Below are 15,642 nucleotides of genomic sequence, written 5' to 3'. Positions count from 1 at the left end.
TTAAATATGAAATCTGGTCAGGTGAAAGTTTTATATCAATTAAATTTCCTGGTTGGATTACTGTACTGTGGTTACATAAAATAATGTCTTTGTTCTTAGAAATATATATTGACATATTAAAGAAAAAAGGAGCATTATGTATGTAACTCAAATGTTTAAGAAAATATATATGAGAGATAAAATGATAAAGAGAATGGAATAAAGCATAAGCAACTGGTGAATCTAGGTAAAGGGTATACAGGACTCCTTTGCACTGTGTTGTAACCTTTGTATAAATTTGACATTAAATAAAAAGCCCATCAGCAGACGAATGGATAAGAAAGCTGTGGTACATATACACAATGGAATATTACTTAGCCATTAAAAAGAATACATTTGAATCAGTTCTAATGAGGTGGATGAAACTGGAGCCTATTATACAGAGTGAAGTAAGCCAGAAGGAAAAGCACCAATACAGTATACTAATGCATATATATGGAATTTAGAAAAATAGTAGTGATAACCCTATATGCAAGACAGCAAAAGAGACACAGATGTATAGAACAGTCTTTTGGACTCTGTGGGAGAAGGCGAGGGTGGGATGATTTGAGAGAATAGCGTTGAAACACATATATTATCATATGTGAAACAGATCGCCAGTCCAGGTTCAATGCATGAGACAGGGTGCTCACGGCTGGTGCACTGGGATGACCCAGAGGGATGGGATGGGGCGGAAGGTGGGAGGGGGATTCAGGATGGGGAACATGTGTACACCCATGGCTGACTCATGTTATAACCTCCAATTAAAAAAAAAAAAAGAATGGGGAAAAAAAAAATGTTCTCACCTCTCAATCAGAACAAAACTGTTTACTTGACCTGGGTATTGATGGAAACTAAAGGGATGGCTCAAAGGTAGAAACTGAGCAACAGAGGAAAAAGGGAAAATAGAACTTCACATTCTAAAACTGCATCATAAGCAATGAACATGATTGTTCCATATGTCATTGCTGCTCTCCATAACTCCTGAGCTTCGTTCAGTGGGTGTGACAGAATGGCAAACACATACTGACTTAGGAGATGGGTCACATTCCCTGACAGCGACTTTCAACTTTGGGAGAGCTGAAATGAAGAAACTGTCTCCTCACCGAAAGGAAGTGTTCTTCTCCTTCTGCTTGGGTGAAATGATCTGTGGGGCAGTTTGTCCAGCAGCAAAGGCAAAGGTGGTAAAAACGGACTGAGGGTAACGGAGCTTCATCAGCTGCTTCCTGAAGACCTCTACGACTTCTGGGCTCACTTCTTCATCAAATGCCACTTTAACCAACTGGAGACAGAAGAAATTAAACATATCAGAAACATTAAGGATTTCTAGGCAGCTTCCCCGCCAATTACTGAAATAACAAAAAAATAACAATACTAAATGACAAGAGGTTAGAGGTTGAAGGGACTTTGGATATCATGCAATACAATTTAAAATTTTTAAAAATAAAAAAGGGCTCAATAAATTGAGGGCTCAGAAAGGTTTACTTGTGATAGATGGTTGGTTGGTAAGGAAAATAATGTATGTTGAAGTTGGGTTTCTTTAAGACTATCTTTTCTCAATTTCTTTTCCTTTTTGGCTGCACTGTGTGGCTTGTGGGATGTTAGTTCCTTGACCAGAGTTGAACCCGGGCCCTCAGCAATGAAAGTGTGGAGTCCTAACCACTGGACTGCCAGGGAATTCAGGACTGTCTTTTTTAGATGCAATAGGGAAGTTAACTTATAGTGGCTGGAGTAGGAATTGTGTCCTTGTTTAACAACCACTGGTGGTCCTAGATAGGGGATTTTGCCTAAGGAAGTGTCTTCCTATCCAGAGATACTTATAAATCTAGGGAGAAAAAATTCAGTTTGACTAGAATCCTAATTGGTAGACCCATGTGTTTGATAGAGCCTTTAGACAGTGTCTCTTGGCATCTGTTTCTGGAGGAAATGCCTGTGGCTCTTCTACGGAAGAGGCAGAGCTCTGAGACCACAGCATTCTAGTTTAGAGTCCTTTGGCAGTTGGAATAATGAAGAAATCCCTAAGAGATCAGTACTCTCATGTGGCCAGAGCAGGTCTGGACCTACAGATTAGAAGGCTTACATTTCACACAACCAGAATATGGAAGTATTAGGGAGAGCTTCTTGACTAGAAGGAACAGGGCAAGAACTGGAATCCCTGGAAATCTGAGAAGTCAGAACAAGGCACAAGAGTGGGAAGAGCAAAATGTGCTCTTGAGAATTATTTTTTTTTTTTAAAAAAGCAAAACTAAGAAAAGATCACTCTTCTGAGTGTCTGGTTAGCATCAGTAATTCCCACAAGTTCTGAAATGTTCAGCACTCCCTGGAAAAACCTTGGCTTCACCAAGGTTTACTTATAATCAACAGTACTTTAGCCCTTGCTGTAATTCTCAGAGATCTGCCTCTTCCATAGAAGAGCCACATGCATTTCCTCCAGAAACAGATGCCAAGAGATGCTATCTAAAGGCTCTATCAAGCACAAATTGAAGTATTACATGGCAGAGAATAAGAGTCAACAGTGTGAGTCTGAATTTGTGAGATCACTCAATATCAACAGATTATCCATTGTTACTCTGAGCTGACTGAAGGGCTCAGGAAACAGAGGATTAAATAAATCCAATGCTGTTCATGAGCTGACTCAGTTGAAGATTACCCTCACAGAACCTCCTCCTCCTCCTCCTCTAACTCCTGACCATATATGATCAAAAGAAAGTGGCTATCATTTGTAGATGACGTCATTTGTAGACATGACAAATGTCTACAAATGACAACATCTGTAGAGAAATGTTGACAGCACAGTGGCGGCTCCCTTTCTTGATACCTGAAAAGACGCCGATGTGACCTGCAGTCCTTCTTGCATGTTCTGTTGTAGCTGGTTCTGCATTGTGATCTTCTTCTCCTTGGTGATGGAGGCAATGGGGAAACTTCGTACAACTGTCTGCTCACCAACTAAAGGAAAACAGGGCACAGACTAAGCAACAGCACTTTACAGCTCATCTCTAGTCTCTGCTGCTCATTTTACCAGCCTCTGCTGGAGAAATGTGTCTGGAGAGGACAATGTCCAGGAAAGAAGCAAGACAAAGTGCCATGATTCTAGAATTGCATTCATTAATTGTGTTGCATGGCAATTCATTCCTGACACACATTTCTTTCCTGGAGTGCAGGCATGGTCCCAAACTTCCAACCTTCGTTCTAGTTCCCCAACCTATTGTGTGTCACACATCATCATCTGGTTTAAGGCATCTTACAGGAAGGGTAGGTATTAAACAGAAGAAAAGAAGTATCTTCAAATATTGAAAAGACATTTATTATATTTAATGTAAGAATAAAGCAAAAGAGAAAAGACTGTTAAGGTAGTTAAAATTTGTCTTTAAAATTTTGTCTTTTGAAATCATTTGAAAGATGATGCTGTGAAAGTGCTACACTCAATATGCCAGCAAATTTGGAAAACTCAGCAGTGGCCACAGGACTGGAAAAGGTCAGTTTTCATTCCAATCCTTAAGAAAGGCAATGCCAAAGAATGCTCAAACTACCGCACAATTGCACTCATCTCACACGCTAGTAAAGTAATGCTCAAAATCTTCCAAGCCAGGCTTTAGCAATAAGTGAACTGTGAACTTCCAGATGTTCAAGCTTGTTTTAGAAAAGGCAGAGGAACCAGAGATCCAATTGCCAACATCCGCTGGATCATGGAAAAAGCAAGAGAGTTCCAGAAAAACATCTATTTCTGCTCTATTGACAAGCCAAAGCCTTTGACTGTGTGGATCACCACACACTGGAAAATCCTTCAAGAGATGGGAATACCAGACCACCTGACCTGCCTCTTGAGAAACCTGTATACAGGTCAGGAAGCAACAGTTAGAACTGGACATGGAACAACAGACTGGTTCCAAATAGGAAAAGGAGTATGGCAAGGCTGTATATTGTCACCCTGCTTATTTAACTTCTATGCAGAGTACATCATGAGAAATGCTGGGATGGAAGAAGCACAAGCTGGAATCAAGATTACCAGGAGAAATATCAATAACCTCAGATATGCAGATGATACCACCCTTATGGCAGAAAGTGAAGAGGAACTAAAGAGCCTCTTGATGAAAGTGAAAGAGGAGAGTGAAAAAGTTGGCTTAAAGCTCAACCTTCAGAAAACTAAGATCATGGCATCTGGTCCCATCACTTCATGGCAAATAGATGGGGAAACAGTGGCAACAGCGGCTGACTTTATTTTTCTGGGCTTCAAAATCACTGCAGATGGTGACTGCAGCCATGAAATTAAAAGGTGCTTACTCCTTGGAAGGAAGGCTATGACCAACCTAGATAGCATATTGAAAAGCAGAGGTATTACTTTGTCAACAAAGGTCTGTCTAGTCAAGGCTATGATTTTTCCAGTAGTCATGTATGGATGTGAGAGTTGGACTATAAAGAAAGCTGAGTGCCGAAGAATTGATGCTTTTGAACTGTGGTTGTTGGAGAAGACTCTTGAGAGTCCCTTGGACTGCAAGGAGATCCAACCAGTCCATCCTAAAGGAGATCAGTCCTGGGTGTTCATTGGAAGAATTGATGTTGAAGCTGAAACTCTAATACCTTGGCCACCTGATATGAAGAGCTGACTCATTGGAAAAGACCCTGATGCTGGGAAAGATTGAGGGCTGGAGGAGAAGTGGATGACAGAGGATGAGATGGTTGGATAGTATCACCGACTCAATGGACATGAGTTTGGTGGACTCTGGGAGTTGGTGATGGACAGGGAGGCCTGGCATGCTGCAGTTCATGAGGTTGTAAAGAGTTGGACACGACTGAGAGACTGAACTGAACTATACATAATCCATGGAATTCTCCAGGCCAGAATACTGGAGTGAGTAGCCATTCCCTTCTCCAGGGGATCTTCCCAACCCAGGGATCAAACCTAGGTCTCCCGCATTGTAGGTAGATTTTTTTACCCACCGAACCACCAGAGAAGCCCCAAGATTCTTGAGAGTTTAAATACTAAAGGAAGAAATGAAAAATATAAATATTTATCAGCTACCTGAGGATATGAAGATAAGCATCTAGAAAAGAAGCAGCACACATGAGGTCTCCCCTGGAAAGCTAGCAGTTCCTCATGGGAGAGGACAGCCACATGTAGAATACAACAGCATGCAATTAGCTCCCAGGTTTGAGGGAACATGGCTTTAAAGACTTCAGAGCGAGAAGTCTGCATGCTAGATGGCTAGAGAATTAATTCCCGGAAGAAGTGACAGGGCAGGTGAACTTTGAGGAGAATGGAGGTTTGCATCTGCAGAAGGGAAAAAGGTGGGCATTTTAGGTAGCAGTACAAGTAACAGAACAGGACAGTGATGAGCAAGGACCCTCAGCTCTTAAGCCAGAGAGGGTAAGACGTGAACTAGGTATATCTGACTTAAGAGCCCCTTTATTAACTAATATACTTATTATTATCAGAATTCCTCATTCCTTGAACTTCTAAATTCCTAACCTGGAAAATTCTGATTATTCTCTTATGTTAAACTCATACCCAGAGATTAAATAAAATCAAGACGTACATTAGGATTTTAGTTCTAAAATGTATTAAACAACTTATGTTTATATCACTCATGTAAAATGATCAGATTCCTATGTGTCATTAAAGGAAAAATTTTAAAATTTACCTTAAAAGAAATAAAAGAGGCAAATAAAAAGATTTTCTCTGATGAAAATAATTTTCCTAAACTGTGAAATTAACCCCAAAATTATCAGGAAACAACAAGAGACCAATACAAACTTTCACACTAAATATGGCTTTGATCTCTTTAAAAGACGTAATTTAGAGCAGTTTAAATGACCAACTATCTCATATAAGCCCAAAGTGTTATGTGTATGTCCATTGAGCTCACAAAGGTTTCAGTACAAAAAATGGTAAGTACCAGATATCTCGTTTTAAAAATATACTGGCTTACAAATACAAATGTAATTTATTTACAGTAATATGACAGAAGGTTGAGAAATTCTGCTGTTTTTTACTTTTCTTCAAAATGAACACAACTATTCCTGTTGATTCGTTGTTTATTGAATTTTATAGGCTTTTTGCTTTTCATGTGGTAAACAATCTTTATGACCAAGATAATAAACCACATGATTCTAGGTAAGCACGGGATTATACAACTGTGAGAGTTTGAAGATAATACAGTTCATATATCTGAATCCCACTGTCTGACAAAGTGCACAGCATATAGTACATACTCATCAAATGACAACTGAATAATTTCAGATGAGGAAGGAATTCTAGTGACCATGTATCCCCATGTTTCTCAATCCTCAGTTCAGTTGCTCAGTCGTGTCTGACTCTTTGCAACCCCATGAATCACAGCAGGCCAGGCCTCCCTGTCCATCACCAACTCCCGGAGTTCACTCAGACTCACGTCCATCGAGTCAGTGATGCCATCCAGCCATCTCATCCTCTGTCGTCCCCTTTTCCTCCTGCCCACAATCCCTCCCAGCATCAGAGTCTTTTCCAATGAGTCAACTCTTTGCATGAGGTGGCCAAAGTACTGGAGTTTCAGCTTTAGCATCATTCCTTCCAAAGAACACCCAGGGCTGATCTCCTTTAGAATGGACTGGTTGGATCTCCTTGCAGTCCAAGGGACTCTCAAGAGTCTTCTCCAACACCACAGTTCAAAAGTATCAATTCTTTGGCGCACATCCATACATGACCACAGGAAAAACCATAGCCTTGACTAGATGGACCTTTGTGGACAAAGTAATGTCTCTGCTTTTGAATATGCTATCTAGGTTGCTCATAACTTTCCTTCTAAAGAGTAAGTGTCTTTTAGTTTCATGGCTGCAGTCACCATCTGCAGTGATTTTGGAGCCCCCCAAAATAAAGTCTGACACTGTTTCCCCATCTATTTGCCATGAAGTGATGGGACCGGATGCCATGATCTTCATTTTCTGAATGTTGAGCTTTAAGCCATCTCAATCCTCAGTATGTATCAAAACTACATAGATATCTGGGTCTCCCCCTTTCTAGCAGCCTATTACAGATTCCAATTTAGTTGTTTGAGAGTTAGACCCAGAATTTTTTTTTTAAAGCTTCCCAGATAATTCAAATACGCAGTCAAGGCTGAGAACCACTGGATTATCACCAAACGAATCCGATCCCCTCATTTTATAAAAGGGGAAACTGAAACTTGGATCAGGGGACTTACTTAAGATATCCAGATTGGTCAACAGTGACTGAAACCTGGGCTTTTTGATCTAGAGTCCAATAATTTCACCCAAAACCTTATATGCTTGTCAACTAGAATAGTTTACATAGAGACTACAGTGATTTAAAAAAGATAATTCAAAAAAAAAAAAAAAAAAGATAATTCAGATTTGACAGTGTCTGCGATTCTTTCTAATGCAGAAGACTGTGGACAGTTGTGGAAAACAGAAGCTGATAGAGTTTAGTGAGCAGAAGAGCGTTCCGCTAAGAGAGGAAAGGATCAGTTGAAACGGAATGAGAGAAGTGGGTGGGGTTAGTTAAGTTAGTGCCGTACAGCCCTGTAATACTTAGCACACCTCCGTCTCACAAAGGGGATCCTGAATCTGGAAAACCTCAGCCTTAACAGTTTACTGCAGCATTCAGAAGGTGGGGAGATCAGCAGGGGATGCCACTAGCATCTGGTACTCTGAATACCCTGAAATCACAAAATGCTACTTCATGAAATTATTATAGTTTCTATGGATGAACCATAGTTTGCTGTTTAGAAGATATCCTTGGTTCTTTAAATAAGAATCCAAATTATCATTAGGTTTGACAGACAGTATTCTAAAAAAAAATACGTGTGTGGCAAAAGGCTTACTTTGATTTTGAACTGACCTGCAAATCACTGCACACAGATGGAAGCAAAGCCTCACACAGATATCCCTGTTCTGATGACATAATATGAGCCTTACCTAGTTGATCATGGGGAGTCCCTCTGAACAGAATTCTGTATGTGGTAAGGAACAAGGCTCCTTCTGCTGGCAGAAGCTGAGGGCCTCCAAGAAGGCCTCCAGTGGCTTCTTCTCTTCCATCAGGATCCAGTAGGACTCGAAGGCCTTCACAAACAATTTCTTCTCCTGGCAGTAGAGCAGGTCTAAGAATCTTGGGCTAACAACAGACAAAGTTATTTTAGACACAATTCTAGAGAGATTCCCAACCCTTAGAGTAAGGTTCCCTTGTCAGTTACAGATCTAAAAATGTGAATCAGACTTCCCATGTAGCCAAAATGAGTAAACAGATTTGAGAAGAGTCAGAAATGATGTTTCTGCATCCAAATGTAAAAAGACTCTCTGCAGCATTACTTATTCACAGTAAAATTGCTGGAAATTACTAAACCAGTTGAGATACCTATTCAACGGAACATTTTGCAACCGTCAAAAAGAATGGCATGGATCTAGATACATAAACACAGAAAGATGCCAGAATACATTGTTAAGTAGAAAGAGTTACCAACCAGTATGTACATTATGATTTCCTTTTAGTATATGAACGAAACTGTTAAAGCTGGTACTGTCATAGATAAGGGTAGAGGTCAGGGTGAGGAGAATCATGGGAGACTTTCATTTTGTACAATGTGTGCTCCTTTAATGCTTCAGTTTTATACAAAAGCGTCGTTAGTTTGCAAACTGAAAAAACATATTTTAAAAAATGGACACGACTTATTAGCCTTTAATAAATATTAAGACAAAAAAAAAACGGCCAAGTTATGACCATTTACCTATCTTGGGAAATAAGGAACCACATGATACACTCCCTTCAAGAGTTTAGTGCTAGAAAAAAAAAGTCCATCTCTCCTGAAGCTCTAATACACTTATTTTCTTTTACTGAGCAATAAAAACTATACAAATCCGGACAATTCTCTTTGTTGGCTTGAGGAAGCTCAGAGCTAAAATGTAAAGCCAAAGTATAATGATCACTGTGTCTCAGATTTCTGATAGACTCATCTTTCCTTTCCATCTGGCTTTTGATTTCTCCTTTGAATTTATTTTTAATAGTTCTGTTACATAGGTAAGAGGGTCCTAAACCCTAGTTCCACAGACTGGTGCCAGACTAACTGCAAAATAATCACCTGGGATACTTATTAAAGTACAGATTCCCAGGCCAAGTCCCAGGGTACTCCAATTCAGGAGGCTGGGCTGAGATTCAGGCCTCTCAATTTTTAATAGACTTCCCAGATGTTTGTGATGTATGCTTGTAATGCATACAGATTGAGGAACCTGGTGATTTTATAGTAATTGCCTTAAGTCATTTTTTGGGGGAAGGGGGCAGAACATAAAACCTTGGCTTGGGCTTAGAAGTTAGAATGTTCACAATTTATGCCCTGCCTATAAAAGTAGACTCAACAAGAGATTATTATTGCTCCTTTGTTGATCTCCTATTCTGCTTCACCATCCTTTTTATGAGGATCTACATGTAAACTCCTCTCAAAGTTTAATGTATCATTAAAACTAGAGCTGGTCTGTAGAATGTTAGAAGGTACTTTCTGTGGCACAACAATCTACTGTTGCTGTTTTTAGGAGGTTTTACTTACTCCCTCAAAGCATGCAGTCCAGAATAATTACCTTCTGTATAGGTGGAAGTCTTCTACTCTCTCGATGCACTGCTTCTAGGGTTTCAATGTGCATAGCTACAATTCCTGGGATAAGTCAGAGAATTCAAAATAAAAGAGTACCAAACAAGCAGAATTAAAACAAATTCTGGATATTTTGGAATTGAAAACTAATCAGAGTTTGGTGGTTCTTCAAAAAGCTAAACACAGAATTATCATATGACCCAGCAATTCCACTCCTAGGTATATACCCCCAAAGACTGAAAATAAAACTCAGACACTTGTGTATGAATATTCATAGTAGTACTATTTACAAGAGCCAGAAAGTCACAACAATTCAAGTGTCCATCAACAGATGAATGGATAAAGAAAATATGGTATATCCATATGATAGAGTATTATTCAGTCATAAAAGGAATGAAGTCACAAAACCTGCTACAACGTGGATAAACCTTGAAAACACTATGCTAAAGGAAGTAAGTCAGACACAAAAAGACAAGTATTATATGATTTTACTTATATGCATTATCTATAATAGGCAAATTCATAGAGATAAAAGGCATTAAGAGGCAACCAAGGGCCAGAGCGGAGAACGGAGAGCTATTGCTTAACGGGTACAGACTGTCTGTACGGGGGGATGGAAAAGCTTTGGTAATAGACAATTGGTAGTAGTTGTACAGCATTGTGAATATAATTTATGCCACTGAATTTTACATTTAAGAAAGTTTAAAATGGCAAATTTTATGACGTATATTTTATACAATTTAAAGCTATTTAAAAAACAAATCGAAACAAAAATAAACAGCATGACTAAGCTACTTGGAAGCCAAGTGCTATGCTGGAAAATGACCCATAAGAATAATCCTTATTCAATTATTTCTAATATTCCAGTTCTCTGATGTCTGCAAAGTGATTACCTGGTATCATGCAATGCAGGCTCTTGATATGATCCTGAGTAACTCCACTCTCCGTACAAACTTTGTCAATAAATCGGGTAATGAAACGCACAACAGAATTGGCAATGTCATTATTCTCTGAATCTTCAAACCCACTTTCTGTATCATAGCTCTCAGCTACACTTCCTGCAATACTAAGAAAGTCAAGGGAAGAAATCATGCTCAGTACTCAAATTTAACAAATGACTAGTATATCACAGTGACTTTCCACAGCAGTTTAAATTTGCTCAAAGGGATGTGTACTCAAGCAGAAACCCCACTGAACTCCACGGCTCCTCTATAAGTGACAGTGGCGAAACACGATGTTTCGCCTACACTTGGAAGCTACCGTCAGGCATTGTTCTTTGGACCCAACTTAGGTGCCTTAGTCACTCACTATGTAAATCAGATTGTAGAAAATGTCATGAAAGAAAGGCATGTATGCCTGTGGCGGATTCATTTCGATATATGGCAGAACCAATACAATATTGTAAAGTTTAAAAATAAAATAAAATCAAAGTACCTTAAAAAAAAAAAAAGAAAATGATGGATGTGCTCCTTAAGACAGGAAGTCAGCAAGGTCTCTCTGGGTAGGTGACATCAGAGCAGAACACTAAATGAAGGGATTCTTGTGACTATTTCGGGGAGTATCCCAGATTGCGGGTATAACAAGTACAGAGGCCCTGAGGCAGTATCATGCTTTGAATGTTGAACAGGGAGACCAGTTTGGTTGATAGAAGAGTGTAAGAAATAAAGTCTGAGCAGCAGCCAGGGCCAGATCCTGTTAGGCCTTATGGTCTATGGGTTTTATTTTCAGTGGTACAGGAAGTATTTAGGGTTGAGATAGTGTTAGTTGCTCAGTCGTGTCCGACTCTGTGACCCCATGAACTGAAGCCTGCCAAACTCCTCTGTCCATGGGATTTCCCATGCTAGGATACTGGAGTGGGAAGCCATTCCCTTCTCCAGGGGATCTTTGTGACCCAGGGATCAAACCTGGGTCTCCTGCACTGTAGGCAGTTTCTTTACCATCTGAGCCACTAGGGAAAGTGTTAGAACAAGGAATGGTTGGGGACACGATTACAGGCAAATGCAAGGGGTAAGATGAGGAAAAGGCGGGCCAAGAAACAAATAATCACTTTAATCAGAGTCCATTAGTACTTTCCCACAGTGCTTTCTGCAAGTTGCTGTGGCAGAAAGTAACTGAAAGAGCTAGATCAGTAACGCGCGAGACATTTAAAAAGTCAGAGGTCATAAAAGAGAAGAGGGTATGGGAGGTATTTAAGAATAGTTGGATGTAGTCAACGTCTTTAATAGAGAAAAGCTGAGCAAGTCTGAAGGTGAGGACAATGGTTAATTTTTGAAATGTGTATAGCACCATTTACCCCAAATACTTCGTATGTTTTGCTAAACCAAGAAGGACAGGGTGTCTGTGTGTGCCCACATTTCGGTACCTGTTTGTGACGATGCTGTTGCTCCCACTCTCCCAATCTCCTGGGGCTGACGCTCTTAGGAGCTTGTTTTTACTTGAATCCAGCGGAACCAGCAGATTGACCATGAGGTTTGCAAAGTGAATGGCCTGACTAAAGACAGTGCTTTCCTCACGCTGCACCAGCTCCTGCTGAGTCGATTTGCTCAGAGTGGGCCAAAGGCGTAGCTGCTCAGCTGCCAGGTCCATCGCTGTCTTCTCCTGATATTGGTCATCAGGAAGTTTATCCTAAAAACCAAACCAAACCAAAACAAAATCAAAATCTGTCACTTCACACAAGCTTCAAAAAACATGGAAGATGTTTTAATAGTTCATCTATTAAATACCTATGTCAGTAAAAGTGGAAATACATTTAAAAAATATAACAAGAACACGAAACTTAGTCTTTCTTTTTTCTGAGCTCCAACAGGCCTTGAATGGAGCCATGTAACAAATCCAAGGAGACAGCAGCAAAGCACTGAGATACACACTTCTCACTGCTAACATTTCACTGCATTTATTGATACTTATCTCTGGCTCTATCACCTTCAAGTCGCCAGTTACAACAAATTATTGACCTGAAATACCTGTAAATGCTCTGGTCAAACGTGCCAGTAGCATTTTCTAATACTCCGCTATGTTTCTTTTCTTCTGCTCTCTGGTTGAAAAAGACAGAATGACCCAAGTCACAAAAAAGTAGAGCTAGATTTCCTTGTAAATGTGGGAGTCAAACATTATCATTAAATGGGTATACAGGTGTCCCTGGGATTTTTAAGAGGGGTTTCCCATAGGCTGAAGAGTTAAACAATAGCAGTAACCCACACCTGCATAGTACTTTACAGCTTATGAAGAGCTGGTATATCTATAGTCTTACTCATATCTAACCTGGGGCTCCAAGACACACTTTTACAGAATAGAGGACATAGAAGCAATGACATGTATTTGCCTTATGAATGTTTTGGAGATACACCAATGTTGTGCCAAGTTACCAGTCACGTCAGACACTTTGCAACCCCGTGAACTGTAGCCCAGCAGGCTCCCCTGTCCATGGGATTTCCCAGGCAAGAATACTGGAGTGGGTTGCCATTTCCTTCTCCAGGGGATCTTCCTGACCCAGGGATTGAACCTGTGTCTCTCACATCCCCTGCACTGGCAGGCAGGTTCTTTATCGCTAGCACCGCCTGGGTCCCCTCATACCCATGTCAGCACTGTATTTTCTTTAAAAATTATCAAAAACACCTTACGAGGCCAATCATCTCTACAACATGACCTCAAGCTAATACTCTTTGGATGTGGCCCAAGTTACTCCTTTACCCAAGTGCATCTGGTGTTTTTGAGTTTTAATTTAAGAAAATAATTAAAACTAATTGTATAGTAATAATTTGGAATATCTGATAGATGTCAGATAGTACCATTTGTTATTAAAAGTTTCTGTTCTTATCATATTCATGAGTAGACCAATAATATAGTTAAAATTATTTGAGGCATAGAAATGTATGAATATCAGGCAGTTTCAGTTAGCTATCTAGGTTCATTTATCTCACACAGTATAAGGAAAATTTAAAATGCAGGAAAGGATCAGCAGTGATGTATTAGCCCAGCATGTGGAAAAATTACTCAATAAAAAAGGTAAAAAAGCCCCAACAAATTACTCCAAAAAATTACTCTTAAAGTGAATCAACACTGGTAATCAGCCCTTCATGCTGCTCTAAGTTCAGTTAATAAGGACAGTAATTTCTAACTTTTATGATTTAGTATGTGCCAGGAACTCTTCAATGCCCTACACTTGTATTAGACATTAAAAGCTTACAATAATCATGTCTGCTCATTTTACTAATGAAGAAATAAGACACAGAAAACTAAAGTGAACTGCCTAAGATCAGACAGCTAGTGTATGACATTTCAAAATTTCAATTAACTTTAATTTGGGCTTCCTAGGCAGCACTAGTGGCAAAGAACCCGTCTGCCACTACAGGAAACATAAGAGATGCAGGTTTGACCCCTGGGTTGGGAAGATCCCCTGGAGGAGGGCATGGCAACCCACTCCAGTATTCTTGCCTGGAGAATCCCCTGGACAGAGGAGGCTGGTGGGCTATAGTCCACAGAGTTGCAAAGAGTCGGACGCGACTGAAGTGACATAGCACGCAACTTTAATTGGACATTTCTTCAAGAAGTTAATTGCACAGAGACATCTGCCTAGGTATTTTAGGTTGACTTGTTTCAACTTCCTATAAATGTTTCCAGGGAATTCTTATTAAAATATAATAAAACAATTCTAGTGCTACAGAACTGTAGTAAGAAGTTATTATGGGAAAAAAAAACATCAGGAATCAATAGAAGAAAGATGCTCACCAGGGGGCTTCCTAAAGTAAACCCCAAATACACTGCTGCTGCTGCTAAGTCGCTTCAGTCGTGTCCGACCCTGTGCGACCCCACAGATGGCAGCCCACCAGGCTCCCCTGTCCCTGGGATTCTCCAGGCAAGAACACTGGAGTGGGTTGCCATTTCCTTCTCCAATGCATGAAAGTGAAAAGTAAAAGTGAAGTCGCTCAGTCGTGTCCGACTCTTAGCGACCTCATGGACTGCATCCTACCAGGCTTCTCCGTCCATAGGATTTTCCAGCCAAGAGTACTGGAGTGGGTTGCCATTGCCTTCTCCAAAAATACACTGGTAGGAAGTGGCTAGATAATACCTGACTGAACTTCCCTTGAAGCCAGGACCCTAGCCCCACACAAATACATTTCTTTATCTTACCTTTTGCTTCAGATGCAGGGCATGATTGTCCTCCTTGGCCGAGAGATACAGGGAGCGAACCTGTTCCTGCACCGCATTATAAAAGGTTGTCTCCCAAAACTGCTGATTCGTCCAAATGGGGTGGTCCTGTACACAGGTGTAAGCAAACTGGCTGACTCCAGGGGCCAGTTTCTGTGAGAACACATAGTATATATCACCATGGAGCTGACGGGGTCAGGACAGTTCAGAAGGTTACAGAGGCCACAGATAATCGTGAATGTGATCAAAGGATTTATCTAAACACATCTTATGGCAATACAAGCTTAGCAATCAGCAACGTACACATTTTTAACTGGCAACTATGGGCTTGCTATCAAATCCTTTAAAGGTCTCTGTCATTTTATCTCTTAAAAGGGACATTTTAAAATCAAAAGTATTATACGAATTAGAGAATATATGAAACGTACCTAAACACTGTACTGTGCATATAGCAGGAAATGTAGAGTTGGGTAGTTATTACAATTAGGACATATAATAAAATCCATCACAACCTAAATCTAAAATTCCAGATAGTTCAGAATTTTTTCTACTTGGTATTAGAGTACATTTTGGTGGGGTTAGGAGGGCACTAACTGAAATGCGAGTGAGCCTACAGCTTGGCCTTACACACAGAATGAGGGCGTATCATGAATTTCCCACCTGCTCATTCTAAGCCTTTCCCTCCTTACGAAGGCTGCTGCCTGGCTCACACACTCGCCAGCAGGGCTGCCACGGTATTTTCTGGTAACCAAGTCTGGGTGTGGGAAGGTCCTCTAAAACCAAACCTTCCTTCCCAGGACTCCCTGCTGGGCTTCTAAGTAAGAGTAAACCTTACTCTATGATTAACAACAGCGGGAAAGAAAACTAACTCTGCAGTCACTTGAAGCACTTCATAAATATACATCTC

The 15,642-nt window shown here is 40.3% G+C and overlaps 1 protein-coding gene across 2 annotated transcripts in view; it reads right to left on the bottom strand.

The window, feature by feature from the left end:
- The window catches only part of SBF2 (SET binding factor 2), a 498,121-nt gene that overhangs the window by 66,057 nt on the left and 416,422 nt on the right, over positions 1 to 15,642 (bottom strand). For both annotated transcript variants that reach the window (XM_005215931.5, NM_001103237.3), the window contains exons 18-24: positions 14,718 to 14,888; positions 11,950 to 12,212; positions 10,481 to 10,653; positions 9,577 to 9,650; positions 7,927 to 8,122; positions 2,837 to 2,964; positions 1,125 to 1,300 (exon numbers count right to left, since the gene is read on the bottom strand). In XM_005215931.5, the coding sequence (XP_005215988.1) occupies positions 1,125 to 1,300; positions 2,837 to 2,964; positions 7,927 to 8,122; positions 9,577 to 9,650; positions 10,481 to 10,653; positions 11,950 to 12,212; positions 14,718 to 14,888 (1,181 nt within the window). The remainder of the gene's footprint in view (positions 1 to 1,124; positions 1,301 to 2,836; positions 2,965 to 7,926; positions 8,123 to 9,576; positions 9,651 to 10,480; positions 10,654 to 11,949; positions 12,213 to 14,717; positions 14,889 to 15,642) is intronic.

This window comes from Bos taurus, chromosome 15 (genome assembly GCF_002263795.3).
Source record: "Bos taurus isolate L1 Dominette 01449 registration number 42190680 breed Hereford chromosome 15, ARS-UCD2.0, whole genome shotgun sequence".
In the NCBI taxonomy this organism is placed as follows: domain Eukaryota; kingdom Metazoa; phylum Chordata; class Mammalia; order Artiodactyla; family Bovidae; genus Bos; species Bos taurus.
The sequence above is the reverse complement of the archived record's forward strand: the minus strand, read 5'-3'. Positions and strand labels throughout refer to the sequence as shown.